We start from the raw sequence: 26,659 nt of genomic DNA, 5'->3' as shown, positions 1-26,659 counted from the left end.
AGCAAAGGAGTGCGATTACGTCACTCTGCTGGTCAAGTCCATAACCTCTCACAGTGCTGAACCAACGGCTGGCTGTTTGGAGTGGCTTCCCTCCATAAAACTCCCTAACTGGGGAAATTACTAATTCTGTGGCTTTCATAAAACACAGAGGTCCACCAAATGTTTGCCTGGCAGGTTTTTTTTTCTCCCAAAGGGCAGCTCATTAAGTCCGTCGATAAAGCAGGCTTTGTTGTAAAGATTTACAGTGTTTTCCCAATGAAAACTCTAATTGACAACCACCAGGAGAATAACAATGCAGAGCCCAGAGAGCTCTGGTTTCCCCCATCCTTCCAAGATCCATCTCAAAAAGCATGCCCCTCTTAGGTTTCCTGGACCAGCGTTCAGCTCCGTCTTCAATGGACACATGCATAAGCAGATGCCTGGATATCAGAAGTTTATCATTCAAAGCAGTCAAATCTTAAAAACCAAAAGATTTTGTCTTTCAAACTTCAAAGGAAATTCCATTTAATTCCCAAGCTCAGAATATCAGGTCCCTCCACGCAGAATAAGCATATTACATAAAAATGCAACCATCCCTTATCTATGTAAAGGGGGGGGAACCCTAAAAAAATAAAATGCGTGATGGAGTCTTCAGAAATAGTTGCATGAGACTATTAAAGGCATTGCTGTTCAATGGATTCATTACAGAATAAAAGTTCAAGTACCAGAGAGAGTGATTTTCATATGAATGTTGGGTGTTGCCCTCACACACAAGAGTCTCTGGTCTCCACAGAGAACCGAGTCACATCAAGCAAGTCAGGGAGCTGTGAGTGACAAGGTATAGAGAGGGCTGTTCAGATAAGGGACAGACATTACTGGACCCTTTTTCAAAGAAAACTTTGAAGATTTTGTTAGGCTTTCTTCGTGGAACTGTCACAAGATAACAATACAGTTGCAAATGAGTGGTGTTCAGTGGCCACATCACTGCCTTTTACGGACCAGCTGGCAATGGCTGCCCATGATGGGAAATTAGCATTAAAGAAGGACTCAAGGTTACTGGGCTGACACACAGCCCAAGGAGAATACTCTCAAATAAAGTACGACACCCAACGCAGTCACACAAATGGAAAGCTGAGGAAAAAAGCTCCTGTCTGAAAAGCACAGCAGCAGAAAAATATCCTTCTTACTTCTTTCTGAATCTTCCTGAATCTCCCCCTTCTCCAAACAGCGTCCAGGTCCCCGAAGTAAAAATAAATGAGCAAACCATGGGCTTCCAGGTGCATTACACAGATTAAGAGAAGTGCAGCTGGTGGAAGAGGTGGGAAAATAACACAATTCACTCTCTTTTTTCTGAACAGAAAGTAGAGAAAAGAACCAAAGCGGAAAAGCACGCCCCACCTCACCCCCGTCTCCCCCCCCCGAGAACACCCAGACCAGGAGTCCAGAGGCCTGAATCCTAACTAGTCTAGTGTCTACCACGACACTGCTTGATGAGTCCCTAAACCTTCTGAATTTCCCTGTCCTCACCCGTAAAGGAAATTCGCAGACATCAGTGATTCCCAAAATGTGTTCCCTGGAGCTCTAAGATTCTGTGGAGGTGCCTCTTAAGGCAGTCAGTGACACAGGGGTAAGGCAAAGGGAGTGGAGCCCTATGCTTCCTCTCCATCCAAAACAGTTCAGAGTTGATCAATTTTCTATATCAAAATTGTGAGTAAAGTCTTTTGTTTAAAGAGTCAACCACCAAGAAAATTCACAACTAAAATGGCTTAAAGGCACTGGACCAACATACCTTTTGATTTCGTATCTTTCTAATTACGTGGTTTCTATGTGCCTCTTTAGATTATTGTTATTAGAATTAATTAATTGACAGGCTGGTTAATATTAATCCCCAAATCTGTGTATCAGGTTCAACTTAAAAGGTGAGGAAATGGAAACTCAGATAAGACAAATACATCAAAATCACTCAGGTCAGTAGTTGACTAGATTCAAACACGGGAATATCTGACATTAAAACCATTAAGCTGGATTCTGTCCTTATAGTTAAAGAAAAACTTCACTGTAAAAGACAATTGATTACCTCATTATGACTATAATTCTTTCTCTATGGAACATCAGGTTCTTCATTTGTATTCTCTAAGAGTAAACACTTACCCTGTCGAGACGAAATGAATAGCCAAAAGTTCTGCCCAACAAGCAAATTTGCTGGGTACTGGAAAGCCCAAAACGTTGACAAAGCCTCCAGGGTAATAACAGTTGTTAAGAACTTTCAAAGCAAACAAAACTCCTAAAAGAGGATAAAGAGCATATAAATATCAACAATCCAAATGTGGAGATGATTAACATTTACAAAGAAAACTAACTGAAAGTGAAAATGATTATTCCATTACATCCAACTTTTTGCTTCGAAACATACTCTATTCCTTACAAGTCAACCCAGCATTTGGTAGAAAAACAGTCTTCAAGGCAATCATTCCTTTGATGTTTCTTAACACGGAAGTTCATACTGACTTTGAGTATGCTACTAAATATATAACACATAAAATGGGAATAAGACACCCGCAATGGTGCAATACTAAATGCCACTGAACTGTAAACTTCAAAATCGTTCATTCTATGTGATTTTTAACTCAATTTAAAAAATATCATTAACGTGTAGTTTTCTAACTCCTATGGAAAGACATATTGAAGGCAGGGCTTATTTCCTTTCTTCTCACACAATCAGATGCATGAGGATGCACCTTAGAGGGAAGGGGTAAGGACGGCAGGGAAAACAGAGGGAAGGGTTTGATCTCCTTTGGTTTCGGGACTATTTCCCTCCTACCCTTCACATGCTAATTTTCACGATACCTATTTTAAGTCCTGATGGCAATTTAGTCCTAGGAGAAAAATGTAAAAAAAGAACTAGTGAAGGGAACAGTGAGAGGCAATGTAATATGTGTTTAAAGCTACGAAGACTGGGTTCAAATCCCAGCTCCGTCACTTATGAGGTGTGCAACCTTGAGCAAGTTACCTGACTTCTCTGGGCCTTAGCTTCCTCATCTACAAAATCAAGACAAGGCCACCTCCCTAGGGACCTGTTACATTAATTAAACAGCATGAATTATGTATAAAGACTATCATGGCTCTGAAAACACAGTGAGCATGCCATTGTAGGGTGTGGTGCATTTATTTTAATGGCGTTATTGAGATGGATACCCATCTTTTTAGAGAACTCCCACAAGTACACCAGTGCCTCTCTCCCTCATCCCACCATAATGGAGCCAGTGCATATCTCCAGGACCACGTCTCCTACAAAACTACCTTTGGGCAGACCCTAGTCTCAACTGTCCAAGAGTGAATGATGCGGCATAATGGGAAACATCAAAATCTATGTCTCTCCTGTGCTCCAATCAGCCTATTCACCAAAATCCAAGCCCCAGCAGTGCTTAGCCACTCAGAATTCAGTTCCCTCACCAACTGGGACCCCTGCTTCAAAAAATGACAACAGCTGCACCTCCCTTACTGTTTTCATGCGGACTACCTTAGAAATGCATCTGCCTTACCTGAGAAACCTACAGCACAGTCCCTTCTGAAGTCAGGGTCATCCATAAATTCTGCCAGAGCAAATTCCAGGAGCAGGTACACCACCCCAGTGAGTAGCGAGAATGTGGTGATGACGTAGGCAAACCATTTACTTCCTAGTCTTCTTTCCAGATGAATTCCTTTCCAGAGCATGGATGCCATATTGAAATACAAGTGCCAATCATCCACGTGGTGAATCGGGGAAAGCAGTAAGCGCTGCCAGTCTTTTTGCTGGTAACACTTCTCCACGCTAAGGCAGGAGCTAAGCAGCGGCTTCAGAGGATTCAAGAAGAACCAGATGTTGAGAGCCAAAGTTGTTAGGGTGACAGGTGGAATATTGTTGATCCCAACGCGGAAGATTTGAGAAAGGAGCAGGAGCAGCCCAGTGCTAATTCCTCTTGACCTCCGCTGCATGGTTAGATATCAAGCCTGTGACGGGAAAATGTGGTCAGACGTGAAGAATCTGGGAAGATACAGAGGCAGCTGAGCCTAAGATGTAAAATAAAATGCACATGAAAATCCGTCAATTAAGAATTAGGACAGTGACAAGACGTGCTCACTTAAAAGATGGGCTTACATTATGTATATCTCATCTCCCATCTAACAGAAGCATTATTTTCTGTGTCTTCCAGAGTAACGCCCAGGACACTGGCTGACGTCCCTCCTCATTTTACATCCTAAAGGAGAAATGTCATCCCAGATCCCAGTGGACCAGTTAATGGATGGGTATGCTTTTGCTGACAAATATGCCATGAAAAGGTAACTTGTCTTCCTTATAAACAAACTTATAACCTAACAAAAAAACATACAAAGATAGTGCACAAATATTTAATAATTACTTCTTCTCAGAATGCTGGAGAGAATTCTTCACCCCTTCACTTTTTTAAAGAAATATTCGATATTTATATATTAGATAGAGTCTGCTCCAAAGTTCTTCAACATTAGCAAGCAAGTCTTAAAATGCAAGCATATATTATCTTCTATGCCATATCACCAGATGTCAACTGCTAGACTGCTTTATTTTCAGAAAAATTTCCACTTTTAAAAGTTACCTACTATGAGCCAAATCCTGGATTAAAACACAGTCGCTGTCTTTAAGGAGCTCACTTTCTACTAAGAAGTAAACCAACAACTGCCACACAATGTTCTCAGTGCAGGGACAGAGGAAGCCCAGACCCAAGGCACACAACTCAGGCTGAGGTGGTCTTGGAGGGTAGATTGGATTTGCCCACGAGGAAGAGTGCCATATTCACGGGTCTACTTCTCCATGCCCTGCGCTGGCCTTGTGACCTGCTTTGGTTGACAGAATGAAAAGCAAGCGACACTAGTTCCGAATCTAGGCCTCAAGATGATTTGCAGACTTCTGCTCTCTCTTGAAACCCTCCTAGGCAACCATGTGGACAAGTCCGGGCTGGCCTACTGGACAATGGAAGACACATGCTCTAGTCACCCTGATGGCCCTGGCCACTGACCAGCTAATGCCTCAGAAGCAAAGTGGTCTAGCTGACCAGCAGCTGACCACAAATGCATAAGTAAATCCAGCTGAGCCCAGACTAATTCGTTGACCCACAGAACAGTGAGCTAAATAAATGATATTTTAAATTAACTTCACCAAATTTTGGAGTGGTCTGTTATACAGCAATTACTAACCAATACAGAAGGTATTTGCTTCGGAAAAGGTCTAGGTTAGGCTTATGGGGAAAAGCTAGTAAAGAAAGAGACACAGACTAAAGATGCAAAAGAGAAAAAGAATCAAGTCCTTAGAGGGAATAGCCTTGTCCATCATAACAGGAAGGAAGAAGAATTTTAGGTGCAGATATGCGTAAATAGGCAGATTAGGGGACAGGATGCTGAAAAAGTTCTCATCTAATGGTTTTCTGATTTCCCTGTGGAGCTATCTTGGCTCCAATCAAATATATAATGCACTCTGATACCCTAAAGGTTCTCATTCAGACAGCACATTAGAAAGTGCATGGGCTTTAGAGTAAAAAACAGCTAGATTCCTACTTACTAGCCCTGAGATCTATGGTAAATTACTTAAACTTCAATTTCTTCACTTTAAATTAGAAATAATACCTCCTTCTCAGGATTTCTGTAACATGTCTGGAACAAAGTAGGTACTGAATAAATGGTAGCTACTTTTTTCATTACTATAAAGTAATCTCACTTAGGAGAAAAAGTCTTTGCAACGTTAACATTCGAATAATAAGACTCAAATGTACTCCCCATCCCTCTCCACACAGGGATTCTTACCAACTTCACACCCAAAAGAAACGCCCAAGAAAATATTATATATACGTATGTGTTATGGGTGTACCCCCATTATTAGCACAACCCCAGGTTTCTTTATTGCCAGGGCTTATTATTATAGCTTTGTAGCATTCTCATGAACTAGAGAATTTAATAAAATTTCAACTGAAACGCTCCCAGATAATTTTGGAGAAATAGTCTATATTTTTCACCTTGACGTTCAGGTTGATTTTCAGATCTCCAACTACTGTGACATGTTTCCAATTCCCCTAGATAATTATATATATCAAACATCATTACCTGTAACAGGAGCAATGGAAAGATATGGGCCTGATCATTAAGTAACCAGCTTATAAGAAATCACAAAATAAGCCCTTCGATATCAGTACAGTGTCCTATGATGGCAGGCTACGCACAGCAGAAAATCAAACATAATTATGTCTTTGCTTAAGAAAAAGTCCCCTCTCGACTGGAATCGTTAGTGGTGGAGAGTATAAACAAAAGGACAGTGGAATTTCCCCAAGCTTGTCTCACACTGTGCGCCCAGGCTCACATTAACCCTCAGCTCTATCTCCCCACTGCTGGCTGCTCCTTCTTCCCTGGGACGCTGTGCTCTCCTGCACGTTCCTGCCTCCTCCCAACTCCCCTTCCTCTGCTTCTCAGTTTCGCTCTATTCTTATTCTACGCTATTTTGCATACACTTATGGAATTCCACTCTCAGGGGTTCTGTAATTCTTTTTATCAGGATGGCTCCCAAATTTACATTTTACAGCTTTGACTTCGCAGATTTCAGGGACACAACCTTGTAGGAAGAATACAGTCCACCTGATCTCTTGATTTCCCAAAACTGAATTAGCCCTCCTTCTTACAGAATGACTATTCAGCCATTCCTCAGTCACTTAGTTTTTAGAATAAATATCAAGTGCCAAATGCATGCCAGTCCCTGTGCCAGGCATTAGAGGTACAGCAAAGACCAAAACACTTGCAATCCCGGCCCCTAAATGGCCCATTTCTATCATTTCTATTTGTTGAAGGAAATAAAAATACTGGCTGCAGAAAATCACAAGATGAATAAAATGATGTGGTATGCGTAACGTAAAGGCAGATAGAACCATAACCAACATGAGAAGTGCATAATATAGGTTGGGCTCTGTTTTCCAAAAGGCCACTAGACCGTAGTTTTAAGTAGCGAAGATAAATCGACACTATTTCAAACCGGCTCTATGGCCCAGTTTCCTTCCTAATAAGTAATCAAGTCAGCCATCCAAGGTGAGGGATGTAGCCTGTTTGTAACAAGGTAACAGAAAATCTAACTGGTTCCTGTGAAGATCAAATCTGTAACCTGACTTTGTGGGCCAGGCAGGCACACATCTTACTGTAAGATGAATATTGTTTCATCCTGCCCATAATTACATAGATATTTTTAGAGAGCTAAGCTGTAGCAGAAAGCATAGAGGCATGATTCATAAGCTGGAAACCAGTGCAATGTGTTTGGTTTTGAAAGTGACTTGTTATTCTAACCTGTACTCAGCCCATAACCAGTTACACCAGCGCGAGGAAGAGTAGGCTGGTCCTTGCACTCCATCCCCACCCCCCGCCTTGTAAACATATCCTCCCCCTCACATTCAACACGCCCCAAACTGAACACTGGACAGTCCCTTCCAAGTCTACCCCTCCTCCCATGTGCCAGATCTCAGGACACAGAATCTCCAGCTACCCAGGTGTTCAGGTTGGAGATACAGACAACATCCTCGACACATCCTTCTCCCTCTTCACTCTGCTTCCCCCAAATCCCATCCACCACACTTTGCTAACTCTTCCAAACTATTTGTATCATCTACCTCTTTCTAGCTCTAGAGCCACTACTCTAGTCTAAGCCACCATTATAACTTGCCTGGATTACAACATAAACTCTGCTTCTCCTCTTCTACCCAACAACCATTTTTCACTACTGCTCAGGGTAATTTTTATAAAACTAAAGTGGGATTCCCCTGCAGTAAGCCTTCAATGGCTTATCGTTACAGTTGGAATGAAGTCCAAACTCTTGACCGTAACTACACGCTCGTGCTTACCACTGTCCTGCCTACCCCTCTGGTCTCAGCTCACACTGGTCTCTGCCTTGGTCACTATGATCCAACCACCCAGGTGCTCCCACACCGGGAGCTCCACAATTATAGCATAAATGCTGAGGGCAGAACTATCTATTTTGATCACCACTGAATACCCAGAGCCTAGCATAGTGACTCGTATACAGTCAGTGCTTAATAGGTGTTTGTCCATTGACTCAAGATGAGCATGCTGAATATATCTACATTATAAAATAAATAAGACTGACTGAAAAGGTCTATGATACATTCATCCCTAAGTATTTTTCCTACAATTGCAGCAACCTTCCCCAGAGCACTGTACATATTATTCCACTTATCATTTACTTCCAGAAGAGTGTTGTAACATTTATCTCAACTGGACAGGAATAAACCTCTGATCCATTTAAAACGTATTAATAGGTTGCTTTGCCAGAACTATTTGATTAAAAAAACATGGCATTTTAACCCTGACCAGACGGCTGTTTGACTTCTACTTCCACAAGGGCTTTGTTGATAAGAGCGTCCACAGGGTTGTCACTCTGGTGTCAGTAGGTTCCATGAACACTACAAGGTTCACGACAATTTACAAGTTTCAGTGCTACCTGCAGTGCGAGCCACAAGGATTAGAACTACCTAGAAGATCTGGCTGTCGGTTAAAATCTTTACCAAAGACTGCTCTTCTGAAAACGTGGAGAGAGCAAATAAAACAGAGGGAGGAGCAGGGTGAGGAGAAGAAGAAAGAAACCAAACTTCTTTAAATTCATACTGTAGTGGTTTGTTAAACAGTCACCTTGTCCTGGAAGTGCTCTGTTTATGAGGAAAACAAAAAACAAAAAAACCATGGCGTTTTAATTATGTAGTAATACACAGCAGACAGTGCTATATCAAGGTTGTGACAGAGAGAAATGGAAGACCTCTTGAAATATGGATAGGAAAATAAGCCATATTTACTTTTAATGAGAAATTAAAAATTAAACAGGTTGTAATAAGAAAAACTAAGTGGCTAGAACAAACAAAAGAAACTGAATTCATAACTTGGGAAACCAACGTGTCTCACGGGGTAAAGAAAGGAATTTTACCAAAAGGGAAAAGAAACTTACTATGACGATTTTCAGCTCTACTTACAAAGCAGGAAATGTTTCATCATTATCATTTACCAGGATGACATTATATATCAATTTTCAGTTTAAATGTTCAAGAAGAACTCAGGCCATTAAACTGCAAGAATATGTACCAGTTATAAATTATATTCCCAGTCTGGCATCTGACAGTAACCAAATTAATTTCACACGAAAGAAAGAAACTACAGTCTTAATAGGAGTAATTGAACGCTTTTCTGAAAACAGCCTTCCAGGTCACTGAAAGTGCAACAAATCTTAAAATTATTCATTGAGATCTTTTAAAATTGTGTGAGATTTTTAGTTAAGAATCAAGAAAAGGTTTATCAATACTTATATGAGGTAGATTAATGATATGTCATTATTACTATTGTCATGCCTTTGGAAAATTTCATTTAGGTTCCATATATTTTAAGCATATTCTCTAAAAAATAAGAATCATAGAGGAGAATGTAGGTTTGTTCAAGTCACTTGGCAAGTATTTATCAGAGGCCTGCTATCACTCAGGATGAATATTTTGCTAATGCCTAACTTTCCAGATGCTTAAGCATTGATTTTTTAAAATTGAGATATAATTCACACACCATAAAACTGTCTTAAACTATACAATTCGGTGGTTTTTGTATATTCACAAGGCTGCACAGTCAGCACCACCATCTAATTCCAGAACATCTTCATTACCCCCAAATGAAACTCTCCCCACTTATCTCCCCATCCCGCCCAATGCCTGGCAACCACCAGTCTACCTTTCATGTCAACGAATTTGCCTATTCTGAACATTTCATCTAAATGGAATCATACAATATGTGGCCTTTTGTGTCTGGCTTCTTTCACTGAATACTGTTTTCAAGGTTCATCCACATCATAGGAAGTATCCGTACTTAGTTCCTTTTTATGGTCCAATAATATTTTATTATATAGATATACCACACTGTGTTTTTATCCATTTATCAGTTGATAGACACTTGGGTTGTTCCCACTTTTTTGGCTATAATGAATAACGCTGCTATGAACATTCATGTACAATTTCTTTGTAGAAACATATGTTTTCAGTTCTCTTGGACATATACCTAGGAATAGAATTGCTGGGTCATACGGTAACTCTATGCTTAACTTTGTAAGGAACTACTAAACTGTTTTCCAAATTTTTGTCCATTTTTCATTCCCTCCAGCAGTGTATGAGGGTTTCAATTTCTCCATACTCATATATACTCAACAATACTTGCTTTTATCCATCTTTTTTATTATAAACATCTTAATGGGTGTGAAGCGGTACTGATTTGCACTTCCCTAGTGACTAATGATGTTGAGCAAATGCTTAAATTTTCATTGCTTAAAATATAAATATGCATGTTCATAGGTACACGTAACCATACAGAAAAACATGTCCCTTCTCCCAACCTCCCCCCACGCCATCCCCCTCCAAGAAATAGTTTAACAAGCGCTTCAGAAAGAAAGATGAAACCATGAAGAAATCACCCTGGTTAAACTGCCAGGATTTTAGCACTACCATCCCCCCGCACTGTGATGGGTTAAAAGTGAATGTGAATGCACTTCAGTAGCAGGGGCAGGGCTTAGGCCAACACATTTGACTCTAAACCCTGTAAAATCTTTTTGAAAGACGCAGAGGGTTAGTATGACTTATCACTTCAAACAAAGCAAAAAAGCTATGGAAAAAGCAGACTGGATATGCTAAACATGAAAACTTTTTAAATTACAAGAGCTGAACAACAAATTAGAGCGTCATAAATACCACATTGACTTGGGCAAAATATTCACAAAACAACTAGATGCATTTTTTTCTCTCTCTTACTGTTTTAGTACAGTCTACCTTCTTTAGGGATGAAATGAACTGGATCATTTCTTCTCACTCCCGTAACTCTCTCAGGAATCTTTTCATTCATGGCTTTTTTAATCCAAACATAAGAGACTGTTTTCCCCACCTGTTACTATAGGGCCAATAGATGAGAACGTTTGAGTCTAGCACAATAATAAAATCCTTTGTTCTTCCAATAACATATCTTAGCATAATTTTATTTTTCCTAAAAGGCATTAGCTTCCTTAGGCCTCAAGAAAACCCAATTACAAAATGCAGATTTTCAAGATATTTTTGAAAATAAGAAAATGGTACGGTATAATATGTATTTGCATTTAGTGGAAAACAAGAATTTATTAACTGAATGCTAGTGAAGTAATCTGTTCCTCTTTTCAAATATATGAATGCATTTCAAAGAGCCTACATAGCTTCAATGTGATCACAGTCGTTAAATGCAATACACAGTTATATCAATAACGTGAATTATACTTTTAAAACTTAGTATTTAAATATTAAATGTAATAGCAGATGGTCTGGCTTCACACCACTGCACCCTGTTCAATTCACCGGAATGCATCATCTACCTGAGTTGATCAGTAAATGGGGAGCTCTGGGGGTGCAGTATGAAATCTGTGTCAGAGCACCATCATCATTTAGTGACAAGTTGTACATAAATGACAAATTTTTTCTGGCCATTGAAATCTGTTACATGGCTTCATGAGTTACATTAATGATAAAAATCAAAGAGAATCAGCGTAGGATTCTGTTTTCTTATTTCACATTAAAGGCAGAGAGATACAAAGAAATGAGGTCAATCGAATGAAAACTGACTTCATGAATAAAAAATGAAAACTGGAATCAAATTATATTAAGAAGCTAATGGGAATCTAGTCCTCATGAATATTGTGACACTCAGTAATTACATTCCAGTATCTATTCACGGAAATATCTACAACTTGGACTCTGTTCCAGAAGAAATTGGGAATTGAGAGCACTTCCCCCTTTTGAAGGCTGCTGAGATCTCCATTTATACGATGGTTCTCCAACCTCACAGACGTCGTCATCATAACCATATAAGAAATTGTCTTACCCAGCTGGAGACAACCACAAAATTCTCTCTCAAAGACCAATGGGCTAAATCTTTCTGATTTTAAGCCACCAGACCTAGCTTAAACACACAAGACCTAGCTTTTAACACACAGGAGCTCCTCCTTCCCTTTTTCCCCTCATATACCATCTCTCAAAATGAAAACAAATACAAAATTTCCCATACCTTTGTGGAACAATGTCCAACTGTCTTTTACAAGGCTTGTCTTAAGTATCAATGCCATCCACGTGGAAGGCAAAAGACCTGACCTCTAGGGAGTTAGGATTTAAGACCACCAAAACAACCTAAGAAGTTAAAGAATGTTCCAGACAAGTAAGCAGCCATCAGTAAGGTCACATGTTATGTGGTGACAGACCTAACCAAAGGTCAGACCCTTATCACCTGACGCATTTCCCCCAATCTTACTTATATAACACCTGACTTGGTTTGCTTAAAATCCAATCTCATCATGTTATCCCCACCCTCAATCCACCGTGCTTTCTTACCTAGATCAGCCTTCTGTACTTCATCGTTGTAAGACTGAACAGTATCACAGTTAACAGAACAGACTTCGAAGCCTAATGGCTTGGGTTCAAATCCTGGCTCAACTGCTTGGAATTGTATGACCTTGGGCAATTTCTTAATCAATGTAAGCTTACCTAAGTTTCCCCACTTATAAAACAGACACTAACAATACTAAGACCTGCCTCATAGAGTTGTTGATGAGTTAGTATATGTAAAACACATAGAAAAATGCCTGAAACATAATAAGGACTTTATAGGTATTAACTGATATAAAGTCATCATCTGATCAACTTCAAGCATTTCAGCCTATACTTTAGTCTTGTAATATTTATATACCTTTCCCAATAATAACTAATATTTATACAATTATTTATAGTTTACAAAGTAGTTAAGTATACTTGCTTCATTTCACTTAATTCTCACAATCTGGTGAAGACAAAGTTAGTTCCATGTCACCTACTAGCTGATCTACCCAGCACTTACCAAACAAATCACTTTACTGTCCTTTTAGCCACTCTGAAGCCTGCTCTGTAGAACTGTCCAGGTAAGAAGGAGCTCAGTGAAGACTTGAGACTTTCTGGGGATGTTAAATTTCTCTGTCCAAGGTGCTAAATAAGTGTGGCTATCTCCACAGATGGGCAGTCCCATGGGGCTCTCTCACCACCAGAGGTCACCAAAGTGAATTTCACATGCATCCCATAGCTTTTATTTTAAGCCTGACCATTCCAAACATAAGTGCCCAATTTAATGGAAATCCTTTCAGCAATTTTGGCATGAAACCGCCAAAGACAGATAGAAATTCCATTTCTTTCTGATATAAAGAACCCAAGGTGACAATATGCTCTTAAACTGGACTATCAGGACTCAAATGCAGCTCTTCCCACCAGACGGTGCTGCTTCTCTAGCAAGCCCTTCAGCCTTCTGCCTCTCACAAATGCAAGCCTTGCTGCTACTGTCTATACCATTTTTTTTTTTTTTTTTTTTTTGCGGTACGTGGGCCTCTCACTGTTGTGGCCTCTCCCGCCACGGAGCACAGGCTCTGGACGCGCAGGCCCAGCGGCCATGGCCCACAGGCTCAGCCGCTCCGCGGCATGCGGGATCTTCCCGGACCGGGGTGCGAACCCGTGTCCCCTGCATCGGCAGGCGGTCTCTCAACCACTGTGCCACCAGGGAAGCCCCTATCTATACCTTTGAGAGGCCTCCATGGCCCTGCCTGTCCATCACTCAAGAAGCAAACGTCCACACTTCCACAGCACATAACAAATTCCTTGATTGTCTATAAGGGGTTAAATAAAAATCTTTTGAAATTCTAGGCTGTGATCTAGAGGTAGACCAGGAAATAGTTCAAACTTCTGCTTCACAGCCAATCCTTTTTAACTCAGTAGAAACCCTTAAACAAGGTATCACCTAGTTTTCTTTCACATAACTGCTTCTTGGTGGGTAAACTCAAGTTTAAGAGAATTTTTTTAAGTACTAAGAAAAGACTAAAACAATGTTTCATTTTTAGTTCAACTTCTACTTATATGGTGTAAAATTTAATTAGAACTATTTTAAGTAATAACATGAGAAAAAAAGTGATTAAAAGGGTGATGATTTCAACACTTTTCATGTAGAAAGGCTTCCTTCTATGAAAAATAAGATCTTACCAAAGAGAGAAGGTAGAGCCACACATTTTAAGTCAGGTATTGCTTTGGGCAATAATGAGAGCCACTAAGATGCATGCGTTATCAAGTGAGCCATCTCTATGGGGGACAGGCTTAATCTCACTGGGAACTCTAGGAGCCAGACTAGATATGCCTCAGTATTAACTGCCAAAGGGCTAGGGGTCTGCCCTAACTCCCTGTCACCTGTGACTTGCTACAGCAGGAAAAGTGGGCAACAGGGGGTCAGAGAAAACACTCAGGTGAAGAACCGCAGGGGCTGGAGGCTGGGAGTCCACCAGGGCACACTAAGGGCGTGAGGACGCGGGCAGGGTCCTGACAGCACCGCCAGCGACATACCCCCTCCTCGTCCTCCCAACCCATTTACTTTCTCCCCAACCTTCAAAGCCCAGCTCTAGACTTGCATCCTTAATGTCGGGCTCCCTGACCACGTCACTGCTCACTGACCTCCACAATGCCTTCCACATGTACTGTCCACCAGTGCCAACAGGCTGTCACCAGAGGCCTTTTATCATCTCTACCAAACTGTGTTTCCCGGGTACCTTGGGGTTTGAGAGCACATACTCTGGAGTCTAAACTGGTCCCAATGACTGGCTTTAGCATTAAGAGCTGTGTTAACTTGTGTAAGTCACTTAACCTAAGCCTCAGTTTCCTGCTATGAAAATGGAATAGTAATAATAGTTAAATCTGATCCTAGAATTCTTGTAAGGATTAAATGACTGAAAACACCAAGTGAATGGCTTCCCTAGTGGCGCAGTGGTTAGGAATCAACCTGCCAATGTAGGGGACACAGGTTCGAGCCCTGGTCTGGGAAGATCCCACATGCCGTGGAGCAACTAGGCCTGTGCGCCACAACTACTGAGCCTGTGCTCTAGAGCCTGCGAGCCACAGCTACTGAAGCCCGCGTGCCTAGAGCCCGTGCTCCGCAACAAGAGAAGCCACGGCAATGAGAAGTCCGTGCACCACAACAAAGAGTAGCCCCTACTCGCTGCAACTAGAGGAAGCCCACACACAGCAACGAAGACCCAACACAGCCAAAAAATAAATAAATAAATTTAAAACAAACAAACAAACAGAAAACACCAAGTGCTTAGAATAATGCCAAGCACACAGTAAACATATTAAATCTCAGCTATTGTTTTAATGAAACAGAAATACCCATTTGCTACTGATTTCAAGTTTTCCTCAATACTGGTGAAATAAAAAAGTCAAATCATTGGCTAAAGTTACACACTTATATAGTACTAATTCATCTTTGGTAGTACTGTTCTCAAACTTTACACGTGTGCCATTACCTGACAAAGTTAATTCATATATTGGGACCCACAAAATGAAGGCCGTCCCAGTGGTCCAGCCCATGTCTCAAGTCTAACCTTAAGTCAGCCTGCCTTTATGGGAACTGCCTCACTGTGCAGGAAACCTAATGCCAATCACCATCCTCTAGGTCAGCTTACCCTGGAAAGGAGGCCCTGCTGGCCTCAAAAGGAAACCCCCCCACCCCCTAGCCAACCACATCCTGTTTTTTTCGTTGACTTTTCTAACATTCTTTAAAACTCACTCTGGCCCAAAATCCCCTGGGAAGAATGCTCCACTGTTTGTGAGGCGCTCTACTCCCCCAATCTATGGACTGCTTTCATTTGAATAAATGATATCAAACTCATTACTAAATCGTTTTAGTTTTGTCATCTGGCATATCCCATTCAACCCTCTGAACTCTATGAGGCAGGTATTATTTCCTCATTTTACAGATGAGTGGGGATTTTAACCAAGATAATCTGGCTCCAGAGTCCTTGTTCTTAAAATGAAGTTGTGAGTCAGGTCTGTCTGCAGAAAAGCTGCGAGTTTTCAACTCTCAAGACAGCCTACACTCATACTCCAGCAGTTTGTCAAAATTACTGTTAAAGTGTTCCAACGAGTTACTGCCATCAGTGGTTCAGTTCCAGCTAAGCTGATTGTAGGGCAGCAGAATGTGCAACACCAAATATGCCACTTGGCATAAGGATTATCTTGAGCTGAATGCAATTAAGAAAAAGCAGATACAACTAAAGCTCTCTGCTTCCCCCCATCTGCTTAAAAGCAGGACATGAATTTGTGAAGGTGTCCCCCCCCCACCAGGTATGACAAAAGTTAATCACCAGAGACAACCTTACAACTGGCTCCAAAAAAATCTACACAACAAACTTTACTAACTAGCCCTAATCTTCCATTAGTTCCCCCACCTATTTGCCTTCCTACCATTTGCTGCCCTAGAAACTCGAAGTCCTTTTCCTTTGCCTTGTCACTTCTCTAAAAATGTATTGTTCGGGCTTCCCTGGTGGTGCAGTGGTTAAGAATCTGCCTGCCAATGCAGGGGACACGGGCTCGAGCCCTGGTCCAGGAATAGCCCACATGCCGTGGAGCAGCTAAGCCCATGCACCACAACTACTGAGTCTGCGCTCTAGAGCACGTGCCCTAGAGCCCACAAGCCACAACTACTGAGCCTGTGTGCCACAAATGCTGAAGCCTGTGCGCCTAGAGCCTGTGCTCCGAAACGAGAAGCCACCGCAATGAGAAGCCTGCGCACTGCAATGAAGAGCAGCCCCCGCTCACCACAACTAGAGAAAGCCTGCGTGCAGCAATGAAGACCCAACACAGCCCCCCAAAAAAAAAAAGTATTGTTCTTTTGTTAAGATGCTATATAAGCCCAAGTTCTAACCATCTCTTTGAGTTACTCATCACTGGGCACTGCCACTGTGTGCACGATCTTGGGCTGTGATTCTCAAAATGAGCTTGTATCTCCAGATTTGGGCGTGATAGTTTGCCCTGTGACCTCAATTCTCTGATGGATCTAAGAAAAGTCACTGATTTTCAGTCTGTTCAGGGTTTTTCTTGTTGTGAGGACAGGGGTGATGACCTCCAAGCTCTTTACATGTCAGAGGTGAAACAGGAAGTCACTCCTATGGTCTTTTAATAAGAGATATGACACTTCAACCACCAGAAGAATTAGGAAAGACATTATTTGAGCATAAAGAATTGTCTTTCCTAAGAAAGTGCAGTTGGTGACTTCCATTAAACATACCAAAATGTATATGCATTTTGAAATATTTCAAATGTAGAAAATCTCAGAACATAAAACTTTTACTCTACCAAATGTAATTGTTTCTTGATACAACTTAACTTGTAGATCTATATTTAAGAGAGTAGTACAAAGCAATGTTCAAATACCCAGCTTCTTTTGGTAACTGTTATCATGGTCATAGCTTTAAAAACAACAACAAAAATCTGTTTTTAAAATCAAATTAAAAACGAAAAAAGTACCAATAATCCAAACGTCACTTTTCTCATCTGGGGTTATACTCTATACAAATAGAGAAGCTGAGGAACAGAAGCCCCTGTGCCTTCTCTGACTTTTTCCCCCCAGGACCAGGCATCTGCCTGGCAAGAACTCTGGAAAGAAAGGGATGTGGCGGGGGGATGTGAAGTGTTCCCTGCTTGGCATGCTTTCACCCCCAGGCCCTATCCTGCAAAGTAAGGTTTAATCTGAGAAGGAAGCCACAGAGAGGCAAAAACATCTTTTCTACCTTTTAAGAATTACGGGTATAAAGGAACACTTTCCCAACTTTTAGCCCTGTGTTTTGCCAAATCTCCAAATGTTGCATGGTCAGACTACGTCACTTTGCCTTTGAAGAATGACTTTTGCAGAAATGCACCTTCATATTAGGCCTTGACATAGGTCTCACTCACCCAAGGGACAGCCACAGAGTAATCATTTTCACATTGCTGTAAAACACTGTTCCGACTTTACTGTTCCTTGTGCAAAATCCCATCAGCGCTAGAAAAACTTAATTTCACCTAATAAACACGCATGCTTTCTTCTGTTGAGAGCTACTCAGCCATTTGGTTGCTAATTTTTCCCCCTTTACTACTAACTTCTGTCTTAAGTCATTTCTAGAACCTACACTACCTGGAAATGGGCAAATAATGTACAAATATGTGCCAATATAAAAAAGGTTAAGTTAATTCAATTCAGAGAATACCTCAGAGAAGCTTCCTCACCTGCACCAGACTTTGAAAGAAAGTAATTGAAAGGAGGAAACGTCTTTTAAAGAGAGGAAATAGCATGCCTGTGCTGCTAGCACAGAGACAGGAAATATGTGAAATATGCTTAGGGAAGTTGAAGTTCATTAGGCCGATCAGTTCTGCTATAGTGCTTGTTTTGAAACAAGCAAATTTGTTCAAATGCAATCAATATATATCAAGGAACAACTGGAGCACGATGCAAATTTTGCATCTGATTGTGCACAATTTCATCAGCACAAGCCCCAGGTGAAGGCAGGAAACTGCACCCGGCTGAAGTAAGCTACCTCAGTTTGCTGAGTATTTTATGAGTTCCACCCATCCACATCTGCAATTATGACTTGACATCCAATCCGGATAACCCTTCTTCCACCACTTGACAATAATTCACAAGCTGCAATCCTTCTGACAATCGCTTCTGAAAGCAAAGGTCAGGACTTTTTGAAGGTAGAGTGCCATCTTTCTACGTACTTCTGCGTTTCTTAATCATTTAACAGGTGTAAAACCGTGCTGCCATTTTATTAGGTTTCTATCTTTTCTTTTGTAATGTGCCACTGACAACCTTTTTGAGTGTTTTGCTCCTAACACCCTTTGCACCATAGCTCTATGGTTTTTATTGCGTGATTTCGCATAGTATGGTGGTTTTAGGAATGCCTATGTCCCTTCTGGCAGAGCTGACTCTTCCTCTAGTCTAAGGCATGTGGGAGGGAGGACAGCCTGCACCCAGGGACTGCTGCTCATTAGCCATTGTTATCCCACATCCACTTTGTGCTTTATTCCTACCATCCCATTCTTTAACCAAAATCACCCAAGTTAGAGGCTCTCATCACTCAAATATTTAAACACCACATTCTCTGAACTTTCTTAGGTAAATTAGAATAAAAGGGAAAAATTCTCCTTCAACCTAGCAAATATGCCCACTATTTTTCCCTTTATGTCTTCTCTCCCAAAAGTTGTTTTACCTTCCTTCACATGGAATTTAAAACCAAGGTTCATTTAATTTTGGCATTTGTTTACTTGACTTTATGTCCTAAATGTGCCAAGGTTTCGTGTCTGATTATAGTTATTCAAGGACACAGACAACATTTGTGTTTGGTCAGATGCTTTTAGTAAGAGATATCAGTACAATATTCAGTTCGAGTGTAACAATTTCAGCAGAGAAGTAAGGGAAGAGTGAAGTAAGAACCCAAGATCAGATGCTCTGACAACACATGAAGCTCAAAAAACCAACTGCATTTACATGCATTGTGCATGTTTCACTTCTAGACAGCATACAAGGTCAAACCGCTGTCAGTTACAATAAGCTTCCAAACTTCTGGTCAATTACCTGGTTAATAACAAAAGACAAGGCTATGACATCATTACAGTTGTAATTAATTTACACAGATCAGCCTCCTGTTAATCAAATACATCTTTAAAAGCATTTAATTATTTTTCACCTAGAAAGCAACACTTAGCTTTGTTAAATGAAAAGCAACCTGGCTGAATTCAACATGAGAAGCTGTCAGACTGCTTTAAGGCATAAATGACAAAAGGCTTCACAGGGCACACTGTGCAATATAGGAGCTATTGCCATACTCACAGCAAACAGAAGCACAAGATGATGGATAACACAACACATCTGAACAGTTTCCAAACATAAAGAAGTTGTCAGGGAACTTGGGGTAAACAGACAGATTCTGGAAAAAGAAACATCACAGTGCTTTTTGTCAAAATGATACACAGGGCTAGCAATATTAACGTTTGCAGTAGAGGTCAGTAATTAAGGTCATGGACTTTGGTAAGAGCTCCACAATACGCCAGCCATGTGACCTTAGGAAAGTTATTTAACTACTGGTTCCTCACCTGTACAAGGAGATAATGCAGCCATATTCGGTGTGTGAGGATTAAATGAGATTATATATATAAAATCATAAATTGGGAAATGATACTGTTTTTAATGCATATCAACACATAAAATAAGGCTTAAGATTAAAAATTTTAAATAGCTTTAAAGTGTCTTTATAACTTAGTAACCAATTAGCATTTTTCTGGGCTATGATCTTACATTTTTAAACTGCATCATGTGATTCAATTACACATACATTTTAAAAAAACAGTATGATGGGGTGTGTGGAAGGCACATGAAAATAGAAATGATTTTTTTTAACTAAGATAAATTTTGTAATAAAATCTCAGAGTTTTTGTCAACATTATCTTTAAATTACCATTACATTTGAGAATTTAATGAGCCTCCATTTTAGGACTAAAAAAAACTCTATATGTCAGATGGCAAAATTTTTTATTTTTCCCTCCTTTTTAAAGGGTTATAGTCTTAACAGAAATGATTAGATTATCTTTATACGTGAAAAATGGAATACTGGATTTTGTATATAATCTTGACTTTTGCTCCACAGTGAGGTGAATTAGTGCCAACTCCAATTCTGATCCATCACCGCTTATGATTTCCAATATCAATCATAAGCTGGTTCCCTCTCTCACGGGCTACAAGTTTTAGTTTAACGAGGGCTCATTAAAGTTCTCCAACTGACAGCCCTGCAGACGTAGGTCCTTAAACCAGGAGACGTACAGGGAGCAGCAATGCCAGCATCCCACCATCACTCCCTTCAAGAAGATTTAAGTAATTCTATTCTGAGGTTCGCTCCACACCAGATTTCTTTGTTTGTCTACCTAAAGTCAATGAAAAAGTGATAGCCATAACCCCATTTAAACTAACTCATGTAAGAAATGTTAGTGAACTATTTACGTAACTGAAATCCTCCCAACACAAGAACTGGCCAAGAGGGGAGAAGCATGCCAGGCGACAGAGCTGTGCACGTTCCACAAGCACACAGGACGTCCACTAATTACCAGGTGGTGGGGACGGCTTGGGCTTTGTTTCCTTTCTTTTTCTCTGCCCGGCATTAACACCTCATTCTTTCAGTAACAGGTAAGAGACGCCTCTCACCCCCATTGCATGTGGTCCTGCGGGGGGGGAACCAGAAATCCAGGATGCCTTTCCTACACTGATTCAAGGGTAACAGTGACCAAGAATGGAAGAATAACTCTCTTCCTGGAATCTAACACTTTTGCAGAGACACTAAGACCAACAAATTCTGGATCTGATACTCAGAACATTAACTTAAAGAATTTTCCAGATCTATCAAAGTCTACCCAAGCCTCAAGAGCTCATCTGGCTGCAGTCCTGTGGTTTGGTTTTTCTGTAGATTTTCTGAGCTCATCCATATACTTCCAATAAACCTCTTGTTCTTGAATAAGTTATCTGGATAACTTAGTTAACTTAATTTCTGTTGTTTGTAGTCAAATAACCCTACACAGATACTAGGGAATTTGCCAAGGGCTGGCAGCAGATCCTAGTTTATTTCAAGCATCATCAACTCTCATTTTTCAGAGTACATACAACACTCTAGCTAACAGGAGAACCAAAACGTGGAGGGTATACAAACAGCATCTCAAAGGTCTGCCACAGGCTGAACATCGAGAAAGCAAAAAGGTCCCTTATTAATACAAAATTCACATTCCTTGGAAAGAGAAAGAGGAAGCCCTGAATACTTCCATGTGAGGGAACTTCTACTACATGGGCAGCACACACAATATTTATTCCTACATCTGTTCAAGCTCAGCATCACAACTGACTCATTAAAATACACATCCTTGAAAATTTCTGGTATCTGTAATATAAAAAACACAGCAAAATTTCTTTAACAGTGTTGCTCAAGGGACTTTCAAGGGAAACAATTCCAAAATTAGAAGCGGCTGCCAACACACACACACCCTTATATATTATTTATATAAAACTGAAGTCATTGTAATATGTATCTAAATTTCATTCATACTATCCTGATATTGTGACTTTGGATTAAAAATGCATAAGCAAGTGAACACTGTGGAGAAACAGCTGTTGGTGTAACGACAACATTCCTGGATCTGAAGCTAGATATGGGGTCAAGTCTGGATGCCATCACTTACTAGCACGTGGCCTTGGGCAAATCACATAATCAGTCCTGCTGAGCTTCGGTTTCCTTATCCATGGATGATGAAAACTCCACTTACTTCCTGGAGTCATCAGGAAGAAGAAATGAAACAGCATATTATGTAAAAGCACACAGCACATCCCCCAAGTTTGTTTTCCATTCTCCCTTCCTCTCCATAAACTAATGAGCCTTTTGCCCCCATGGAACTAGACTTTATTGCTTTATAATCATGATGCTCATGTAACAATGTCCAAGAAACGAGATGGTAAATAATACCAACATGCAAACCTGAATGTACGCATTGTTAGTTGGCTACCAGCTAGATCCCAAAAGGCTCTTGCACACTATCTATTGCTTCCCAGAAATTTGATACATTATCTCTTCTGAATGCAGCCAGAATTATCCACGGGCTTTGAAATATCACCATCATGATGTTGCAGAGAGCAGCTGGTTGATTGAAAGTGACTCCCCCTCCCCCATGCTCCAGCTGTCACCAGGAAACCCTCCTCAATGTGTGAAAAAGGACAATGTGATATTACTACTATCGCTATTAAAAACAATCTAGCAAATACTTAGCATTTGAAATTGTTTTTCTTATGAAAGCTCACTATTAACTAAAAATTAACTCTTTAAGAAAAACCCTTTACCATATAAATGCAAACCAGCTGCTTTCATACAACAAAATACTAAAGGACAGTAAACACAAGTAATATATTTCCACTGACTCCTTGTTTCTTTTTCCTTGAGTCATTTGTAATGCTAAACAACAGCCAGTTAAAATATTAAAGTTTTAACCGTGGTAACAGCTGTCACAGCTTAGAGGGATTTAAAAACAAACAAAACTGGGCTTCCCTGGTAGTGCAGCGGTTGAGAATCCGCCTGCCAGTGCAGGGGACAGGGGTTCGTCCGCCTGCCAGTGCAGGGGACAGGGGTTCGTGCCCCGGGTCGGGAAGATCCCACATGCCGTGGAGCGGCTGGACCTGTGAGCCATGGCCGCTGAGCCTGCGGGCCTGGAGCCCGTGCTCCGCAACGGGAGAGGCCACAACAGTGAGAGGCCCGCGTACCGCAAAAACTTAGATGATTTCTCAAAAAATGTGCATAGATTCCTCCCTATTTTTATATAATATGGGTCGGATTGAAGGCTGGATTTTTTTTTTTAAATGATCTCACTTCTCTACATGAGAAACTATACATATGTCTGACATTGCTGATAACCCTGGGAGTTGTCTTCAGAACAAGTTTGTGGATCCCACTCAGGAATTCTCAACACCTGACTTTTTAGGTACAGCTCATCTGCTGAGGATTTCTACCCCACAGATGGTTTCACACCCTGTCACACGGACTCCTTGAAGTGTCACTGCAGGAGGCTCCCAGCAGGCAGGTCCTATGCCCTTCAACCCCTCTTCTCTTAAAACCTCTCAGTTCCTGAGCTTTACAGGTAAGATGCTGCTAAAGAGGGTCCCCTGCTAAAAAATCTGAGGCCCCCTGCTTAGATGACTAGAGCTACAGCATAAAAGGCCATCTATCTTTCTAAGGCATTTCTATCTTTGTAATGGTTTTTAAAAAGAATTTTTACATACACATGCATTTACCTAATTTTACTTAAATGTATAGATTATTTGTCCCTACCTCCATATTATAATACATTGCCAAGTAAACGAAATTATGACCTAGTATGACACCTTTCAAGTCGTTTCCATGCTCACATATTCATATGCACTATATACAGAAATATGAGATTTTTTGATCATTTTTTAAAATGGAACATAAAACTCTTCACTTTCCAATCATTAAGCATCCATATTGAAAAATAATGATTTCAGAGCTATAATAGCATTTTCTTATTCTTTGGTGCATGTCTTCAGTGAAGTCTCATCTCCTGTAACAAAGTGCCCCCTTCTGTGGCTGACTGTCCCCATTAACTAACTGTAGATACTTAAACAGTAATCACCCGCTGACCTTGACCTTCCAGTAAACACTCAAAACAATTTATGAAAGTTGCTCTGTTATGCTGACAGAACTGAAAATGGTGCCTTTCTACCAGGTTTAGAGTTTTAACTTTCTCCAAAGTGTTTGCTTTCTCTCATTCACAATACTGTGAAAGCTCTTCAGCATTTTGCTTAAAAAGAAAAGCAGCGCAATCAAGTAATTAATAAAATTACCTCATTTATAAAAATATTACGAGGAAATGAATGAGATCAAGCTAGGTTTCAGGTAATAACTACCTTTTCTCCCCTGTCCAACATGCACCAGTTACTGAGCCTCTCGGCGTTAACAGACATGCTTTCCACTTGATTTCATTTTATTCACTGTCCTGAGGTGGTCACACACCACGAGTCCTACTCTATAGGAAAGGAGATTCAGGCTGGGAGGATGTAACTTGTCTACTGGACACAATCAGTATGTAGCAGAGGTGGGGTTCAAAGCAGGGTGTGCCTGACCCAAACCACCGCTAAAGATCAGCCTCTCTGACACAGTGAACAAGAAAAATGGGGCCTTTGAAAAGTGAATACTTCATGATGAGACTGTTAATTTAGCATTAACAAAATTATTTATAGGGTATAAATATCTAAACTGACTCACAGTTATCTGAAAACTCACCCACAATACCCAGGAGCCACGGTGTGGCCTCGGGAGCAGTGGACTCTAATCAAAGTGACCTGTTGTTTCGGCCATGGTGCTACAGACTCTTCTCAACATCACAATGAGTCTAGGCTTTAGGTCAGCTGCTTCAAATCCCAAATATTTCTCTTTATCCCCCCAACACCAACCCCCTGAAAAGGGGAAGGAAAAAGCTGTAACACTGCAGCTGACATTCTGTAAAAACAGCAGATGGAGGGCACATCTAACTTAATTCCTGTGATGCTTCCAGAAAACACAGGTAAGTAGATATGATGAGAACTTCTTTGCTATCGTGGAGCTGTACGACACATGGGGAAAAAAGGACAGAAACATCTTCAGTTTTGTCTCTCGTTTCCAAGTCACTGCTCTATAATACTTCTCAACTCTAAGGCTAAGGCTGATCTCCGATCAGTTATCCACTCTACTTTCTTTACCAAATTCTGGGTCAAAAGAAGGCACAATGAAGCTGAAAAAACCAAAAGGCCAAAGAATTAAAAACTGCTCTTTAACACAATTACTAATGCGGTTCTTAAAAATACTACAGCATTGGTATTAACTGAATATCCTACATTCGACAGCCTCAATCGTATACAATATAATGAGAATCCATAAAAATAAACTGCCCTCTAAGCAGCAGAAGAGGCACAATATTTGTGCACTACAACCCACATCTAAATCAAAGAAGAATCCTTTCAGCACAATCTATGTACTTATTTTAGACAGTTCTAACAAGTTCCTTAATAACATCTCATCTCTGTTTTCCACCTGTGTTAAACTCTTTTCCTGCATTTTTACACTGAATACTTTCAGTCCTATGAAGTAACCTTTAACTAATTTGTCCCAGGTCCTACACCTAAGAAAGGTTTCACCTGGATTCAAATTCCATTCTGTGACTTCACAATGGCTGTTCTTTATCACTATGGCCAGTAATTCGCAAGCTTTAGCACACAGGTGCCTTGGGATCCATTTGAAGTCTTGTTAAAATAGATTTCTGATTCACTAAATCTGGGGTAAGACTCCTAAATTTGCATTTCCAACAAGTTCCCCGCTGACGTTGATGCTGGTAGCCCTGGAACAATTTGGGAACCCAATGCACTGCCTTCTTCTAAGATTATTTGCTTTCCCAAGCCCTGCCACACCAGCAGCAAATTAGAAGTTTTTAGATTTAAAGGTTATTAGGACAGCAAAAAGTGGCATATAAATGTGAGACATAAGACAGATTTTTAAGGAGCAATTCCAAAGGGGGGAAAAAAAAGAGCCAAGTCCAGCTGTCACTGCAAAGAGACCAACCCATCTCGATGACTCAATCATGACTATGCAATAATTTATTTTGACAGTAACACTGAGTTTATGCTCGGTTTGGAAAATCAAATAAGCAATTGATCCGTTTTTGTAAAGGTTTTTAAGGCCTGGACAGAAAAGGATTAAATACACTTAGTGTATTTCCTGTTCCGTATTAGGAGAAATACCACTACTTAGATTAGGATTAGGATTGTTCGCCACACACTTGTTCTGAGAAACAGAGTTACTCTTCCAAGAGAAACTGAAACTACAAGCTGTCGCTGATGCAACGTCCCTTTAAACCACACCCCCCCCCACGCCCCGCGCCTCCCAGAGCCAACGCCATCCACCCAGGGCCTGGGCACGTCGTTCCCTGTGCGATCGGCCTCAAGCACAGACGCGAGTGAAAATGAAGAGACCCCCGCTAGACTCGCTCCGGGAAACTCCCTCCCAGTTCTCGGACCTGTTGAGAGCTCCCACGGAGCAGAGGCTGCGCCTCCAACCCCGCCCCCGCCTGGCCCCAGGGAAGCCTACGGCCTCCCGCAGCGCCGCCGCCGCCGCCGCCAGCGCCCGCGGCCCTGGGAACAGTCGAGAGACGCGGCGCGCAACGGACAACTGCATCGGCGCCGAACAGACGCGAAA

The 26,659-nt window shown here is 40.9% G+C and overlaps 1 protein-coding gene across 10 annotated transcripts in view; it reads right to left on the bottom strand.

Moving 5' to 3' along the window:
• Positions 1 to 26,659, bottom strand: part of RHBDD1 (rhomboid domain containing 1) — a 117,977-nt gene that overhangs the window by 88,374 nt on the left and 2,944 nt on the right. For 2 of the 10 annotated variants that reach the window (XM_079925325.1, XM_079925317.1), the window contains exons 1-3: positions 22,110 to 22,908; positions 3,522 to 4,029; positions 2,131 to 2,263 (exon numbers count right to left, since the gene is read on the bottom strand). In XM_079925325.1, coding sequence (XP_079781451.1) covers positions 2,131 to 2,263; positions 3,522 to 3,954 — 566 coding nt within the window. In that variant the 5' untranslated portion in view covers positions 3,955 to 4,029; positions 22,110 to 22,908. Of the gene's footprint in view, positions 1 to 2,130; positions 2,264 to 3,521; positions 4,030 to 19,722; positions 19,820 to 22,109; positions 22,909 to 26,480 lie in introns of those variants that run through there. The other 8 variants (XM_079925319.1, XM_079925316.1, XM_079925323.1 and 5 more) reach the window with 8 other exon arrangements.

The sequence above is a fragment of the Stenella coeruleoalba genome (genome assembly GCF_951394435.1).
Source record: "Stenella coeruleoalba genome assembly, chromosome: 6".
NCBI classification, from domain to species: Eukaryota; Metazoa; Chordata; class Mammalia; order Artiodactyla; family Delphinidae; genus Stenella; species Stenella coeruleoalba.
Note: the sequence above shows the minus strand (reverse complement) of the source record. Positions and strands in the feature narration are given on the sequence as shown.